General features: G+C 54.9%; 1 protein-coding gene across 19 annotated transcripts in view; it reads left to right on the forward strand.

Moving 5' to 3' along the window:
- The window catches only part of ptprfb (protein tyrosine phosphatase receptor type Fb), a 209,010-nt gene that overhangs the window by 88,788 nt on the left and 102,990 nt on the right, over positions 1 to 17,232 (forward strand). For all 19 annotated transcript variants that reach the window (XM_064338059.1, XM_064338058.1, XM_064338062.1 and 16 more), the window contains exons 3-4: positions 7,303 to 7,448; positions 7,902 to 8,043. In XM_064338059.1, the coding sequence (XP_064194129.1) occupies positions 7,303 to 7,448; positions 7,902 to 8,043 (288 nt within the window). The remainder of the gene's footprint in view (positions 1 to 7,302; positions 7,449 to 7,901; positions 8,044 to 17,232) is intronic.

Here is a 17,232-nt window from a genome sequence, read left to right on the forward strand (position 1 = left end):
CAGACTGCGGGTGAGAAAAGAGCTAATGAAACGCTCGATGGAGCCTCCCCTCCCTGTCCGCATCTTCCACCCAGCCAACGCTGCCTGGCTAACGCTCTACACTGGTACACAGACACAGGCTCATACCCAGCGCTAACGGCTAACGCTTCACACTGGTACACATACACAGGCTCATACCCAGCGCTGTTGGCTAACGCTCCACACCGCTACACAGTGGGTGGGAGACGGAGTGTGGAAGGACATCATTCTGCGTTTATTATGCCATCATGTACAGAGGTTGTTGAATTAATAAAACTCCAGGAGTATCTCCTGTCTGCATCTAACCTTCCTGTGACCAAGTGAACTCGAAGCTGTATGGTTCTTGATTTATTTGGTGTAAAGCACTAGGGGCTGGCTAACAGACGTGTGGGGTTGGATGAGGGGAATATAGATAAAAGGTTTTGAAAATGGGGGTGGTTGTTGAGCGCTGTAGTCTCTGTGCCAAACCTCATCAGAAGATGCTAGCTATGTAAGTGGCGGCGTGCGGTTTTAAAAACCAACGGAATAAGGCGAAATGGAAAGGCTCAAATCTAGCGGAAGGAAATCTATGCACGAACAGGGAGATGTTGCCATTTATAGAGCCAGCACATTGCAGTCAAGTGTGTAGGTATTAGCGCTGGATTGCTCACCACTTAATGGGGTTTGGGGCCCATAAATATTAAATGTTTTTGCAATATTATTTTACTGTTTGCAAGGAGTTTTACCCCCCCCCCCCCGTCTTAAAATATAGCTGCAGCGTAGGCATCCAGTGCTTTTTGCATTTCAGCTAAATGAAGCGCAAGATGAACAGCCCTCTGCTAAACGGGAAGGAAACAGACTGCTCCTGCGCGGAGGTTCGGATGAGCCATTTAATTAGGAGAAATGAGCAGTCACATTAACGGTGAACTGTCTAACCGCGGATATTTAGCCAGAAACCAAATGCTGTTTTTTTGTCAAATTAAACGAACAAACAAACAAATGAACAGATGAAAAAAAAAGGCTAAAAGTTGACCTTATCTGAGGAGTAGTGTTCCGGCGGGGCGGCTTTATGAGGAATTAATTTCGGGCAGAGCCTCTAACGGCGCAGAAGGCATTAATGGGAACGCACCGCTAAAACAGCCACTCCCGATACCCTCTAACAAATTTCGGTTAAGTGTATAAGTGAAAATGATAAGTGGCTAATCTATTATTAATGAGGATAAATGTTTTGCGCGGGCTTTTTATCGATCCTTCACGCACGCACACCCCGGAGTGGGTCTGGGCGGTGTTTTTGCGGAGTTGGAGTGAGGGTTGGGGGGGTCGGTCAGGCCCTGGCTGTTTTCGGCTCCAGTGCGTGCTGCTTCGCGCAGTTTTTTTTTTTCCCTTTTTTTTCCCTTTTTTTTTCTTCCCTGGGTTCTGTTTTACTTCAGCTGTTCTCACGGTGGTAATTAGCAACAGGGACTGCCCAGCCGCGGGGGGCCCCGCTCAGCACTTCGTTCCAGATGTTTGGCGCGACGCACAGCTGTGGTCCGTCCCGGAGAGTCCCCACTCCCACTCCCAGCCCTCCCTCCCTCCCTCTCTTTTCCTGAATTTTTTTTTTTTTTTAACTCCCGGACCTATTGCTTCAGAAAGGGGGCCTGTCCCAGAGGGGCGGAGCCTGACGACCCCCTGACCCAGCGGGGACCACCCACCTGTTGAGAGGCCGCCCCGCTCACCTGTTCCGACCGCAGGCTTTGCGGCATGCGAGGGCTTTGTTGAAGCAGCGCTGAGAAAACAGTCCGCGCTGGTGGGAGGTCACAGTCCCCCCCCCCACCCCCCCGCCTGTCATCCCCCCGGGCGCTGCCAATTCCCCCGCTAACCTCCCTGGGGGAAGTGACATGAACAGGAAGTGACTGACTCTGAGACGGCTGTAGTAAATGTGCGGAGGCGACTGAAGCGCCTGTCGGACGTGGTGGTTGTTCCCACCTCACCCGAAACAGAGCTGACATTTACACACGCCTTTGATTCCACGGGCCTATTCTCTGTCACTAGCCTCAGATGAATTCACTCAATTTACGTCGTTCCTGTTGTTGTTTCCGTTTTTTTTTCTTTCTCTCCTTCTCTTTTTCTTTGTGTGTGTGTGCGTGCGTACGCGCGTAGGGAAATCCCGCCATTTCTGGGAACGGGCCGACGCGGTTTTCAAAACCGAGGAAACGCGCCAGGACCTACCAGGCAACTCCGGCAAACAATGAGCCACTCCAGGCCGGTAGACAAACATTTCCTTCACAAAGCCTGACCTTTGCGAGCCATTGTCCCTTTTGTGGGGACCTTTGCAAATAGGTCTGCGGACTGACTCCGGGCCAAAGGGAAGTCAGCAGTTCACGTAGCAGCCGCGCTGTCCGCTTTTCCCTGGCCTAGCGCCCGCTGACAATGGGGTTAATTGAACATTATTGGAGGAGGGATAACCTGGAGCTTTAGGGAGCGGGGCCAGCGGGGATTAGACAGGCTGCGCTACTGCAGCTCGCTGATCTGGCCAGAGGGAAAAGCCCTCTAAAGCCCGGAGTCCGGCGAGGGGAGTCTCGCGCTGGGCGTAACCGCCGCTCGCGGATCTGCCTCGCCTCGCCGGCTACCTGCAGGCTGGAGCGCAGGGAGGGCGGTCGTGCAGCCGTTAGCATTACAGCTAGCGCAACCCATAGCTTTGAATGGAGAGCGGGGGGCGCTAGGCTAGCTCCGCAGCCCCCTCCGCCGCCTCCCCGCCGCCCCCCCCCCCCCTGGCCTGCCGGTGAGAGACGGCAGCAGGCACGCCCCGCACGGGCCCCCGCGCGGATTAGCTTCAGATCGCTCTTATCTGCAATCGCAGCAGGCATGCAAATGCTGGATCCCTCCGCAGCCCCTGCTTTGAATTGCCTCTGATTTAAATATTTGCGTGAGGATATCCCCGGGACTGCTGGGGGAGGGAAGGCCGACAAATGGCGAATTAACCCCTTTTAACCTGAGCACCGCGGCCCTATTTTCAATTATAGGCAACGGGTGAAAAAAGCGCGGTCTTGAAGAATTAGTGTCCCTGTTGCTATGGTGATCTAGCATTTCTGTTTTTTTTACACGGCTGTTTTTTTTTTCCTTGGCTGTGGATTTGGCACTGAATTCAAACTCTGTAAACTTTGCTTTATCAGTTTCCATTGCAAAGGGCTTTGGAGCGACTGCAGTGTTGGTGCAAGCAGTTTTTTTTTTTCATTTTTTAAGGCAAAGAACATAAATGAACATAAATGTGAGAAATGGAAAGCGACGCAGGTGTAATTTTCCGCCGCGAGTGTTTAAAGAAGACCGAGCGGAGCTGAAAGGAGGGGGGGACCCCCTGGTAGGTGAAGGCAAATGAGCAGAGGGTGCAGCGGCAAACCGGAAAGATACGAACAGCAGCTCTGCAGTCTCGCCTGTTCCCAGAGCTCTTAGGGCCCTGTCAGACACCCTGGGATTCCCCACTGCTTTGTTTATCTGGTTTCTTTGTTTTTTAGGGGGGTGGGGGGCTTACAACCATAGAAATTCAGAAAAAGATGAGTACATATTGACGGTCAGCTTGATCGTGTTCAGTGTGGGTAAAACAGGAACTAAAAAATAAAAAAAAAGTAATTGGGCAGTGAATGGTAAATGTGCGTAGAAAAATGTCTGCCAGATTGGTATCAATAGTGAATCACGGTGCTGTTTTATTTTTCTCGAGCACAGAGTACAGTGTATTTCTGATTTGCATATTGGTGTTGGAATATCGCACTGTTTACTGACACAGCGATGTGTTTGTTTTAACACGTCGTGCTGGATGTTGTTTTTGCCTTTGCTAGCGAGCAGCTAACAGGAACCGGTTAACGCAGAAGCGTGTAATAAATGTGTTAAACGCTGCTGGCAGAGATTGTGAAAGCGGCAGTACTGCTGCTCCCCGCAACGGGGCCGCGTGAAGCGATGGGAGGGGGGGCGCTGCATCAGGGAGAGCGCTGCGGAAAGGAGGCGCAGGGAGGCCTAAAGGCGGTTCCTCCTCCTCCTCTTTTCACTCGATAGCCTTCCCGCTAAAGCTAACGGCTCCAGCCTCCCACGCACCTGGAGGGGGGGGGGGGTGTGTGCCGGAGACGGGCCGTCCCAGAGCGGAGGGCTCCGCCTCGCCGCGCGGCCTTCCGCCGCTAACCGTCGCTAACCGCCCACCCGCGGACACGCCCCCTCCAGACCACGGGGCGAGCGAGCCGGGAGAGAGAGAGCGAGGCGCCGCGGCCCCGCGCCAGTCCCCCGCTAACGCCAGGGAAGATAAGACGCCGCTGGAACCGTTTTATTTTTTCGGAAAAGGGTCATTAGCGCATTTCTGCGGATATCGTTTGACAGGGGGGTGGATTTTTCACATGGGTTCGCGAGCCAGAAAATCTCTCCCCGGCCCGCGGTTCACTTGCGCGCTTTAATTTAGAGGAGCGCTCTCAGCTCTGTTTGATTCCTCCCGTCCCCACTCAACACTGAGGAAGAGAAAAACTATCCGTTAAGCTGGTAAAAAAAAATGAGCTAAAAAGTTGTTGGGAGGGAAAAAAAAGAAGAAGAAGAAAAAAAAAGAGGTGTGACTCAGAGGTCAGAGTGACGCTCGGAGGCTTTGAGCTGTTTACGGAGTTCTCACTCTCTCACGCACGCACACCTTCCGTGGAGAACTATGACATCAGACCTCGGATTGCAGCCTCTCTCAGAGCGCCTGGCCCGCTCCGCACTCCGAGGTGTCTGCGGTGAGAACCGCGGCGCGTTCCTGCGTGCCCCTAAAACATCCTTCGGTGAGGGGGGGGGGGGGCAGCGCGGGCGTATCGCCGACACGGCGGGACGTTGCTGAGACCTGCGCCGCCCTGGTGTGTCAGTCAAGGCGGGAGCCGGAGGGAGTGGGGACGTAAATGTCATCAAAAATGTCAGAGCCAGCTGCACGGCTGAGGGGGTCAGGGGGATGTGGACGGGACACGTTATAAATCTCACACTCTCTCTCTGTTCTCTCTTTCTCTCTCTCTCTCTCACTTCCTCTCTCTCTCTCTCTCTCATACACACACACACGTGCACGCACACCCTCAGCCACACACAGGCACTAGCAGGCCTCTACACACGGTGCAGACACGGAGTTAATTCTGCAGTCCCCCCCCCCAGAGCGAGGGGCTCTCCAGCGCAGCGGGGCAGTCCGTGTCACGGTACACCGCCTGTGATGATGGGGGCCGTCCGGGGGCAAGGGCAGCCTTCCCAGGTTGCACCGCTGCTGGGGCGGGGCCTCTGTGATTTAACTGCCGCTCACCGCATGCTGGATGGCCGGGCTTTTCGAACACTGGAGTTGCTGTTATGTTATGTTAACTAGTTATTGATTTAGTGTTTTTCCCCCTCTGGCCCCTGAGATATTTTATTAGAAGATAAATATAAACGGGGCGAATGGCTGCTGCGGCACTGCGTGGCCTGGCTCAGCTCTGCCCAGAGCCTGCACAGTGGAGCCATTCGCTCCTTCCTCTAATCTGCAGAGACCTGGACTCACTGGCCACAGTGCAGAGAGGTGTGTGTGTGTGTGTGTGTGTGTGTGTGTGAGTGTGAGAGAGAGAGAGAGTGTGTGTGTGTGTGTGCGCGCGTGTGCATGTGCGTGTGTGTGTGTCTACGCTCATAAACCCAATATCTGTTACGCTGGATGTCAGATGTTTGTTATAAGACAGAAGCTATCCCTCATTAAAGACGAGGAAGACGTTCGCTGCTTGACGCTGGATTGGTTTGGACGTGTGAGCCTTTGGTTGGTGTGCTCTTTACGAGCGGCGCAGGCTGCCCGCTGCCCGCTGCCCGCTGGGTTTATCTGCCCTCCGCTCGTTTCCCTGCCCGCGTCTGGAGCGCGCGACCCCGACGTCACGTCGCTCGGTGGGACGAGTAGCTAACGAGGAGACGGCGGTCGAAACGCCAGCCCCCCACCCGCTTGTGAGCCCTGGTCCGGGACCAGAGGCCTTGGACCTGCAGCAGCCCCGGGGCCTGTGGTCCGGGGGGGTAACTCCTAAACGCCCCCCCCCTCCCCCGGGTCGGGCCGGGGCACGTTCTTAATCCCTCGGTGCTTTACGGTTCGTAGTATACAAGGCTTTGGCTGTCAGAGCCTTGGGGGGGGGGGACTCTGCTGTAGTCTCTCATTCTGGGGAGAAGGCCATCCTCGCCGGGCTATAAACCACACAGGCCCTCCCAGGGTCAGAGCAGCACTGCGCTAACTCACCGTGCGGGCTTCAGGGCTCTGCTCTGCGGGGCCTGGACGGCTGGCCTCAGCCTGCTGGAGCCGGTGTGAGTTCAGCTCTGACCCCTGCCCTGCTGTTGGCTCTGCTCCCAGGTCAGCGCCGGGGTGTTTACGGTGGAAACGGTAAATAAACAGGAGCGCCCGGCGTGTACCGTCAGGAGCTCGCGTGCGAGCCGCCCCGGCGTGTCACCTTTCCTGGGTGGTGTCGAAACGTGCCCCAGTCTGTTGTTTTTCCCCCCCCTCCCTTCCCCCGTCACAATGGCGCAGGGCGTGCCCCCCCCCCCCCCATGTCCCGGAGGCGCGGGCTCACCCGGAGCGCCTGGGCCAACGAGTTCGCCGCCTGCTGCTAACCGACGGCGCGGCGGCGGCGGCGTAACCACGAGCGACGGAGAGAGAGAGAGAGAGAACGCGGCGTTTCATCACAAAGGGCCCGACGGAGGGAAACCCTTTTGTCTGGCGCTGCGGTGACGCTCGCCAGCGCTCGTCTCACAGCGCTATTCATCCCCGCCAAGGCCTCTGATCAGGCTCAGCGCTGCGCTAACCGGCGCACATGAGACGGGGACGGGGATGTAAAGGCTTCAGTCACTCAGGGGTATGATGGGGGGGGAGCAGTTTTGGAGACTTGTTTGGAATAGTGCTAGCTCACCAAGCTAACGCTGTGGTGCTGGAGTGTAATTAGCACCAGGCCTGAAAGCCTGTTACCAGCTTTCCCTGATTCACTGTGCACTCCCAGCATGAGCGGCGAAGCATCGCTCACTCACTCACTCACTCACTCACTCACTCACTCACTCACTGTCGGCTTCTCTCGTCTGTCTCGACCCCCGCTCACGTGTGATCATACACAGCGAACTGTCCAGCCTTAATTCAGCTCTTACAGAGCACATATGAGCCCAACTGGGACCGGAGTAGGACCATATGTACTCTGTAAGTGTTGATTTAGCACAAAACATTTTACTGCGTGCGGAGGCTAATCTTGTTATTAATTGGATTGTTTCTGTTTGTTTGTTTTTAAGGCAAAATTCCCTTCAAAGTTCTAATTTTAGGTGTCTCTGTGTTTTTTCTTTCTCTTTCCCTGCCAGGCTTGCCCAACTTCATAAAGTCCCCCGAGGACCAGACGGGGATTTCGGGAGGGGTGGCCTCGTTCGTGTGCCAGGCGGGCGGGGAGCCCAAGCCCAGGATCACGTGGATGAAGAAGGGGAAGAAAGTCAGCTCGCAGCGCTTCGAGGTGCGTTTCGACCCGGCCTTTTCTCTCCTCCTGTGGGGACGGTCCTCTCCATTGGCCGTGCGGGAGTCACATGACCAGGCCCTGAGGCTTGGGGGTCATTAGCAGCTTTCCTAAAGACAGAGGCTGTACAGGTTCTCTGTGGACTGCACTTCTGAGCGTGTGAATGTCAGGCTGCAGAGCTGACGTTGGGCAGGGCCCAGATGATCACACGGGACAGGGCTGTGCTGTTTGAAACCTCTCCCTAGCTGCGTGTGCACCTCCATCCACAGCCCCTAATGAGAGGCAGCAGGCCCACGGGACGCCATGGTAAATGATCAAAATCACTGCATGCCTGTAGGGGTGCACGCCCTTACTTCTGGGAGGGGAGGGGGGGATAGAGGGTTGAGGCCTGCGCGCGGTTCGACCCAGATCAATAGCGCCCCCCTCTGACGCACAGGGAATGTCTCTCGGCAGGTGATCGAGTTTGACGACGGGTCAGGGTCCGTGCTGCGCATCCAGCCCCTGCGCACGCACCGGGACGAGGCCATCTACGAGTGCACCGCCACCAACAGCATGGGCGAGATCAACACCAGCGCCAAGCTCACCGTCCTGGAAGGTAAGAGCGCCCCCCGCTGGCCGTCTGCGCCAAAGCGCCAAAGCGCTCGCGCCTCGGCCGCTACGCCGGTCCGAACTGGCCTCCCGCCGAGCGGAGCTGCTCTGCGGGCGAAAGCCTGCCCGTGGGAGCCAGCCGAGGTTCCCCAGGGGGGACCCATACACAGCTGTGACCGCAGTTAGCGTTCGCCTACGACCAGGCCTCTGCTACATGTGCTTTCTTGATCACCCAGGATTCTTTTTATCCTGGAGTTACGTGGAGTTCTGGAGACGTGTTCAGAAATTTTCACACGGGTTTGTTCCGTTTTCCCCAGCAGGATTAGGAAGATGAGGAGATACGCGAGACATCGCGACGTTTATGCTCAAATTGACACGCCGTGTTTGAACAAAGGCTTCTGGGCCCTCGGTATCGATTCGTGCGCGGGAGCGTCTGGCGCTGGAGATGAACGGGCCGATACCGTCGCCGCTTTGCCTAATCCTGCTGGGGGGGCCTGGCGCAAACAGGCTGAGCAGGACTGGAAAAAAAGAGAAACAGATTCCAGAGGTCCTGTGCGTAATGTGATTCAGCACACGGATAGCGAGAATAGCAGAATAGCATTAGACACACGTGAAATGGATTAATCACCGAGTCGCCCCGATTCAGACAGCCTGCAGACACGGAGCGAAGCGCGGGGCTGGGGTCGGGCCGGCAGGCATTCCCGCTAACCCTTCCCTAATCTCGTTTCTGACCCCGGCATCGCTGAGACCGGCGGATTCGCGCTGTACCAAATTAGACCCGCGCGGACCGTCGGACTACCGAGCGCTATTCGACCAGAGCCTGCCTGGAGGAATGTTCCGGAAGGATCCGAGCGCGGGGCGTGTGCGAGGTCCCATTTGCGCTCGGGTGATTAATGGCGGTCGTGGGCGGCGGTTTCAGCACGCCAGGTTGTTTACGGCCGTGCGGTGCGTCAGGCGTGCGGGAGAGGCGCGTAAACGTCAGGAACCGTGACGACGCGCCGGAGGTTCTCCGGATTCCCGCGTCACGGTCGGCTGCGTGTCACCTGCCCGTCAGCACCGCCCCCGCCGCGCCGTCCATCAATCCCATGCCCCGCTGCTCGGGCTTAGACGAGCCTGTCAGGGCCGCGCCACGCAAGATGCACCCCCTCGCGCAGAACGGGAGGGGCAGATGGGCCGACAGACAGCCAGAGTCACCGCGGCCGACGAGAGCGAGGGGGTTAGTCACGGGGTGCTTCGTGGGATATGTGCCCGAGAGGGAGCGAGTGAGCGAGTGAGCGAGTGAGCGAGCGTCTGTTAGGTGAGGTGCTGTTGGCAAACGCAGGCGTGACGCAGGCAGCCCGAGCCGTAAAAACAGAAGGGCGCCGTCCCGACCCGGGCCACACCCGGGGTTGAGTCACGCCGTCGGTTCCTCGCTTCCGGAGGTGTCGAATGCTGACGCGGCAGCGGCATCTGCACCGCCGCGGCGTCCCTTCTGCCGCCTGATCCGTGGGCCGTGGCGAAGGGGCCCGTACCTCGGGATGCGTGCCCGCCTTGCTGGAGCGAGTCCAGTCCCCCCCCCCGCCCCCCCACCCCGCCCAGGAGCCCTCGACCCACCGCCAGGGCGCGGTGAGTCAGCGGTGGCCGCTGAAGTGTGAGGCGTGGGCGGCGGCCCCAGCCCGAGAACCGCGCCCCGGAGCGTGAGAAGGTGTCGATGAGCGACCCGTCCCATCCCCCCCCGCCCCCCCTTCCTCAACACGGCCGGCGACCCAGGAGCTCCAACAGCAACGCCGCTGCTCTGCAGACCTGACCTGCGTTAATAACTGATGGAGCCCGGCTTCACAGGGCTCTGGTTCAGGATGAGACCTGCTGTTGGGAGAACATTCGCAACGGCGGCACTTGAAAGTGAAGGAGCCGGAGAGACAATGGCGCAGGTACTGGAGACCTGTGCCCGGCTACTCCAACCCTGAGCACATCTCTCTGATCAGTTCTGAAAGGGCATTTGGATCCACTTAGAGAGCGAACTGTGTGTGGCATTCACAATGCGTCCTCCTTAAACATCTCTCTCTTTCAAGCCCCATTTGGATTTTGTCATGTGAAGGATGTGAAAGCTTCTGTTTATTTATTTATTTATTTATATTTTTGCTCTGGTACGATTTCAGTCTTATTCATCTGCAGCTGTAGGCGGGTTTAATCTACAAACGGCTAGGAAAAGAGATGTTGGAAGCAAAGTAAAGCCCACCCTGGCATGGAGGAGGAGAGAGGGAAAGACAGCAGACAGCCTTGCGGCTTGCAGGAGAGTGCACCAGTCTGCCGTTCGACGGGTCCTGAGACTGACTCGGCCCTCCTGTGATGTCCTCGACGGCTTCCCATCAGCGTGTCACGGAAGGCCGTTATGAGGAAACCTTTTTTTTTCCTCCTCTCCCGTAAACATTTCAGCGCTGAGCATCCCGGCTTTTGCTCTGGGTCGCCGTCAGCTGATCCGGATCGCGGCGAAGGCGAAGGGACTGCGCTGCCGCTTCAGATCTCTGCCGGGGGCGACTGGCTTTGAGGTTTCTGGGGTTTGCTCCGGGCTCGATCTGCTGACAGCGTCCTTCCTTAAGCCTTGGGAGATGCGCGGGTGGTGGGGGGGGGGATGACGGGGAAGCCACACGCTGATCTTCCCCCCCCGGCTTCCTCTGGCAGCCGCGGATCAAAGGCCCCCCCCCTTCATGATATAGCGCGGAGTGGCTCAGCGGTCAGCGCCGGCTCGTAAAGCTCCTCGCCTTCTTAACTCCTCTCGCTCGTTTAACACGTCTAATTAAAAACGCAATTTGCGAAATGTCAGGCCGCTCAGGAAACGGAGGGAACGCGGGGCGAGCGCTCCTGCCCGTCCCGCGCCGGAGCCGAAACACTTTATGAGGCACGCGCGCAGTGTCTGCGCTCCTCAATCATGTGTTTGGCCAGCAGTGCAGGTGTTCCCTTTGAGAGCCTGACGGACTGGAGCGGCAAAGCAGTAATTTATTGCCGCTACGCATGAAATAAGGAAAAGCAGTATTTCCTGTGTTTTTTTTTGAGTCTGAGAAAATAAATGCGTTTCGGAATTTGAAAAGGACTTTTATGTACGCGCATCTCAGCGGGCCTGGTGTGCTTCAGCGTGGCGGAGTCATCGGATGCAGCCGACGACTTTAGGACAACGCAAAGGGATGTATCACAGGCAAGGCATGTGAACCACAGCAACCTTCCTGGTGAAATGGTGCAGGAGTCAGGATGTGTTTCCATCACGGCAAGACAAATACATGTTTAGATCTGAATTATTCAGCACTGCTCTTCCCTGTTCTGGGCTGATTTATCTTCTTCCAGTCGTCCTACTTAAATTACACGTAATGAGATAAAGATTCATGTCTCCCTCTCCCTTCCCATTTTCTCTCCTTCCCTCGATCATTGCGTTCGTCTTCTTCGTCTTCCTTGACTACTTCTTCTCACGAGAGGTTATCTGATTGTAGAGAACAAAGACCATGCCCATAAGACCCTCGTGCTTCGTGGCCCTCCCCAGGGCAAGCTCCTCCCACCCTCCACGGGCAGTGACCCCTGCTGCCAGTGACAGGCACCTGGGGGCCACCTCCAGGCAGTCTCCCGCCATTTCAGAGGCCATCGGCAGTGACAGGCACCTGAGGACAAATCGCTTTTCCTCCTTAGATCCCAGCGTAATCCGAGGACAGACCCTCGGTCCACATCCGGCAGACCCTCACCCCCCCCCCGCCCCCCCGCCCCAGGCAGGTGCGGTGTCCCACTTGGCTTCCCCGGCTCCAGCCGACGGTCCGTGTCACGACTTTAATTTCTCCCGCCATCTGCTGGCGGAGGCCCAGCCTGTGTCTGCGAGGAGCTGCGCAGATTGCGGATGTCTCATGGTTACAAATGACTGCGGGGAGCGGCCTCTCCCAAGGACACGCCCCCGCCGCCGCACATCCGTCTCGCAACACGCCTCCCCGCTCCTGCGCTTTCACACGCTGCACTGTGCGTCTATTCCTGCTTGTGTTCTCATATTCACCCTCTGCAGCAAAGTCTGCTTTACCTGGGCAAAGCTTTCATAAATAAAACGGGGAAAGAGAGATTGCAGGTCATAGATTTTCACTGTGAATGTGACCTTAGTTGTATAATTTGCTGGGTGGTTTGGTTTTCGGTGCTGTCTTTTAAACTGACTGGAAGGTCAGGGAGCCTATTCGTCGTCGTGGAGACGTACAAACTTCACTTGCTGCAGGGAGCAGGGGACGTAAGAACCGGAGGAAGCAGGTAGCTAAGCGCAAAATCCTGAAAAGTGACGCCGGTGTGTTTTTCTGGATCCTGGAGCGATGAGCCGGAGGGAAGTAAAATGGATCAGGAACAGTGTGATGCGTACCTGCGTGCTCGTAAGAGAGCACACTGCGGCTGTAATGGCTGCTGAGAAGGCCCTGTGCCTTTAACGCTTCTGCAGGACTTTCCTCCCGCGCAGAAGCTAGTTGGCATTCGGCCGTGGGTCTGCAGACAGCACGCAGCAGCAGCGGCGGCCGCGGCGGTGGCACACGCGCCCTGCAGACCCCATTACCGCGTTCACGCCGAAAACACTCCCGCTCTCACCTGCTAAACCTTCCACCTGCCTCTGCTGCTGCAGGACGGAGACCCGCGCTGTGCAGTTAGCCCTTAGCATGAGGGCTCTCTTCCACGCCCGGGCAGTACAGGGGGAGGGGGGGTGACTTGGAGAGAGAGTGAGATGTAGCGCTGGGCTTTTTTTTCCCAGCCTGCGTAGCGGTGGCGGTAATAAATGACGACAGTGTTTTTAAAGGTGAGTGATGAGATTCATTTAGAAGCCGCTGTCAGCGCCGCGCGGGAAGAGCTTTATGAACATCGGCAAATCACCCGAAACGTCTGAGCCGCCGCTGGCTGGGAGCGGGCCGGCCCGCTTCGCCCCGGCTCCGGGAGGCCAGAGCTGTCAGCCGCGCGCGGTATTTCAGCGGCTGTTTTGACACGCAAATTGCCGCTTATCACTCAGAGAAACTGATTAATTGGATTTTGAATATTTGACGGGGAAAAAAAGAGAAAACCATCGAAACCGCAATTTGCTGGAAACCTTTCAAATAATTTTGAATGATGAACTTGCTGCTCTCGCACTCAGGCGCATACGTGCACGTGACACACACACACACACACACACACACACACACACACATCCCACACACATCAGCACACACACACACATGCCACACACACACCACACACACACACACACACACACACACACACACACACACACACACACACCACAGCCACACACACACACACACACACACACACAGCACACACACACACAACACACACACACACACATCTGACGCCACACACACACACACACACACACACACACACACACACATGCCCACACACACACACACACACACACACACACACACACACACACACACACGCCCACACACATGCACACACACACACACACACACACACACAGCACACACACACGCACACACACATGCGCACACACACACACACACACACACACACACACACACACACACACACACACCCACACACACACACACACACACACACACACACACACACACACACACACACACACACACACACGCCCAGGTTTGGACACCGCGAGCGTGACGGCGGAGGTTCTGGGAAAGCTCGGCGAGCGTGGCGTCTCCGTGGGGGGCCGGGCCGGGCCGCGTGAAAAAGACGAGGAGGGGGGCGGAGTGAGTCAGGGATCAGGGCCGCGGGCCTGATAGCCGGGGCAGGCTGGGGCAGGCCGCCCTGCTCCAGGGAGCGCCGAGATGTTAAACAGGCCCCACCGCGCCGCTCTCTAGGTGGTCGAAACATCACGGCTCAGTCTCCTGCAGGCCGTCAGCTCCGCGCTCGGCGGCTCATCCGTATGCAGAGCCAGCAACCGCCGCCGCCGCCCAATCGGCTCGGAGGCAAGGCCGCCCGTCGCCAGGGTTACCACACGGCTCCCTCACCTGCGAGCCTGAAGTCTAATGAAACCAGATGCGCAGCAACTTCGCTTTGTTTCTGAGTCGGTTTTTTTCTTCTTTTTTGGAAGGGGGGGGGCGAAACACAACTGCGGATAAATGGAATGTTTTCATTTTGAGGATGGAGAAGAGCGACTCTTCTCCTGGGAAACTGGGTGGGGGGGCTTTAGGCAAAGGGGAAAATAAATTCCGTTTTGGAGCACGACCCGCGATTTACATGGCGAGACCCGCTGCAGCATCGTTTAGGACGGCGCCCGAACTTAGCAGCGCGGCAGATTTTCCGCCGCTGGCCCGCCTAATGGGAAAAGTGCAGGCGGAACGAAATCGTATCAGATGGCACAATGTTTACTCCTCCAAGAGCTCGGTGCCGCCAGCTGTGATTTATTGCGTGTGGGTTTGCCCAACCAATGGGGAATGACTTAAGGAGAAGCAGCCATTGGCGAGCCGGAGAACAGCGGGGTGCAGAATGTAACGCAGTGTGCGGGCAGCTCCGCAGGAGGGGCCTTGAGTATGAGGTCATCGCTGCAGCACGTGGTGCGCGACCCCGAGCAGAACCCCGCTGATCTTACGCAGGAGCGCTCATCTCCGGCATCCATGTTGGATCGCATTCCGGATTATGCAAAGTGTTTCTCTCAGGAAGAATGTCCTATCATGGATGTGCTTAAGAACATTAGCTTAAATGGCATTATGGGAAATGTATTCATAGTCTCCCTGCTGAAACTAAACTGCCTACTGACATTCTAGGGTGTGATAGCTGTGGAAAGGCCCATTCGTCCTCGTTCCTACTTCTGTAGTCAGTAGACATTGTGTGGCCATTTTTTCTGTACTTTAGCAGACTATGTGCGTCCTCCATTCCCCCTGGATAACTCATAGCTGTCTGAATTTTTGACATGTAACTACATGGAATATACATCTGTGCGTGGAGTATTCATTTCTTCTTGCTGTTTTAAAGTTTCCATAAATTAAAGTTATCTGTCATTTCAGCAGTTAACCTGATTTTCTCATTCAGAATATAAGGTCATACAGAATATTGAATTCATGAAAAAATATAGTTTGCTAGTTGTATCATTTTAATCTATAAATGATGTCAATTTAAATTAATTCACAATTAAATTTCAGAACAGGAGTTATGAGTCTGTTGGTAAGTGTTTCCAGAAAGGCAATTTAATGTAAGCAAAGATGACAGTCCTTCAAGTATTAACGCAGAAAATTAAAAGGGAGTTTGATTATACGTTTTTATGAAATGCCCATCAGTGGTCCTTTGATTGCTTTGTGAATACATAACTGTTTTGAAGCAGAAAACACTGTTTGCGTTACATGATCATTTTCCTCTCATCATTGACAATCCGTTTGACCTGCAGTGCATCTACGCCGGATCCTTTTGCTTGTAAGTGTGTTGTGAGACTTATCCACAGCCCTTGAAATGTGAACAATTGCAGCAGTAATAATGTTGGTTTATGATCAATTAAACACACAGTAGGGGATGTATGGAGAATCCTGGAGTAGAATTCTGCAGTAACGCTTTAGCAAGACAGGCTTCTGAATCAGAAGCCTACCAGATGTTCGCATTGATATGGCACGTTGTGAAACCTCCTGTATTTGCAGATATTTGGAGGCAGCAACCATTGTATCCATGCGTCTGTCACTACCTTCCCCTGAAAGATCTTTCCTCAAACTTTCTTCTTGACAGAGGCATGCTTGTGTGGGAATGTTTTTGACATCAAAAAAAGCAGTTGCTTCCCTTGTTGATTCTCAAATAGATTTACAGCTGTGTACCTTAAACATATGCTGACTTTTCAACATATTTTACAATTCCTTTGTCTTGTGTAAGCATTGAATACAAAGTAAATCGCACTGCATTTAAAGAGAGTTGTAAGAACACAATTTCACTTCAATAAAATAACTGATAATTAAAATGTTTTGGGATGTATAAAAAGCTAATAATATGAATGTGCGTTATTTTGTATAATGTACCCCTGTGTACATTAGAAGTATTTGCACAGGCCCGAGCTGGGTAATGAGAGCGGCTGCCTTCGGCCCGCGCCTCGCCAGCGCTGGACGGGCCGCTCCGGTCCGTCTGTCACGGGACAGACAGGTGCCGTTAACCCCCCGGCCAGGGCTGGGGGATCAGACCTCCCCGACTTCAATTTAAACCCCCCCCCCCCCCCTCCCCTTGTCTCCCGAACCCGGGAGCGTGGTACAGGTGACGACCACGCTGTTTAATATCCCAGCCCCAAACACCTCCCAGCCGAAGCCCGCCGACCTCTCAGACTCCTCTCGGCCTGTTTATTAAACACGCGGCTTGTTTGGCCCTGATATAAACCCAAATGACAATAAACACAGAGGTCTGTCGTGAGGGGGGAGGGGCGGAAGCAGCGCCTGCGGGGGCCACGTTTCTGAGCTCCGGGAAGCAGCCAATCCCTGTGCTGAGCGTAATGTCTTTTTTAATGGTCACGGCGTAATATTTATTAGGGAGTTTTATTACACTATCTTGCATAACGAGTACTGTTTATGATAGCGAGACTTACCAGCAAGCAATGGCGGCATTAAAAATGCAAGGTATTCAAGTCCCTTTTTAATTTGAACTCTAAAATTCATTACGAGCCCGCGTTTCAGCTGGAATGGGAGTAGATTGGCAGGATTTTCTCTGCGTTCCGTGCCTTTTTGACACTTTACATTTAGCCTGAAGTGAAACGTGTCAGATTGCGCAGATACACTTTTTTCAGGAGTTATTCAGTTGATTAATGATCGCGGACACAAGCGTCAACTTGTTGTGTTTCCCAGATTGATTTCGGCTCCTTGGAAAAAGAAATTATGCCATTGATGTGGGTATTGAGGCTAAGTGAATAAGCATGGAAATTTGCTTTAACACCGAGCTTAGAAAGATTTTGCGTGTTACACCTGTCACATCCAGCTGCATTCTGTTTGTAATGGCTTATAAGCAGGACCACTTAGTTTTAATCCTTCTGAGTGCATCCACAGAAACCTCTGACACTCATTAAATGCTGTTGCAGACCGCCGTGGGGCCTGCAAATCCCGCACTGTGCCGCGTCACAGTCTTTCACTAGCCCGCGCAGAACTGAAAGACAGAAGAGGAGAGCTGAACTTGTTGAAGGCTGGCGTTTTTGTTCAGGGAGGCCTGCTCCCGCTCACTCGGTCACTCTGATGGAACGCTGATGGCGGCGCCGGCGACGGTGACGAGCACTCGCTAA

The sequence above is a fragment of the Anguilla rostrata genome, chromosome 6 (genome assembly GCF_018555375.3).
Source record: "Anguilla rostrata isolate EN2019 chromosome 6, ASM1855537v3, whole genome shotgun sequence".
Classification (NCBI taxonomy): Eukaryota; Metazoa; Chordata; class Actinopteri; order Anguilliformes; family Anguillidae; genus Anguilla; species Anguilla rostrata.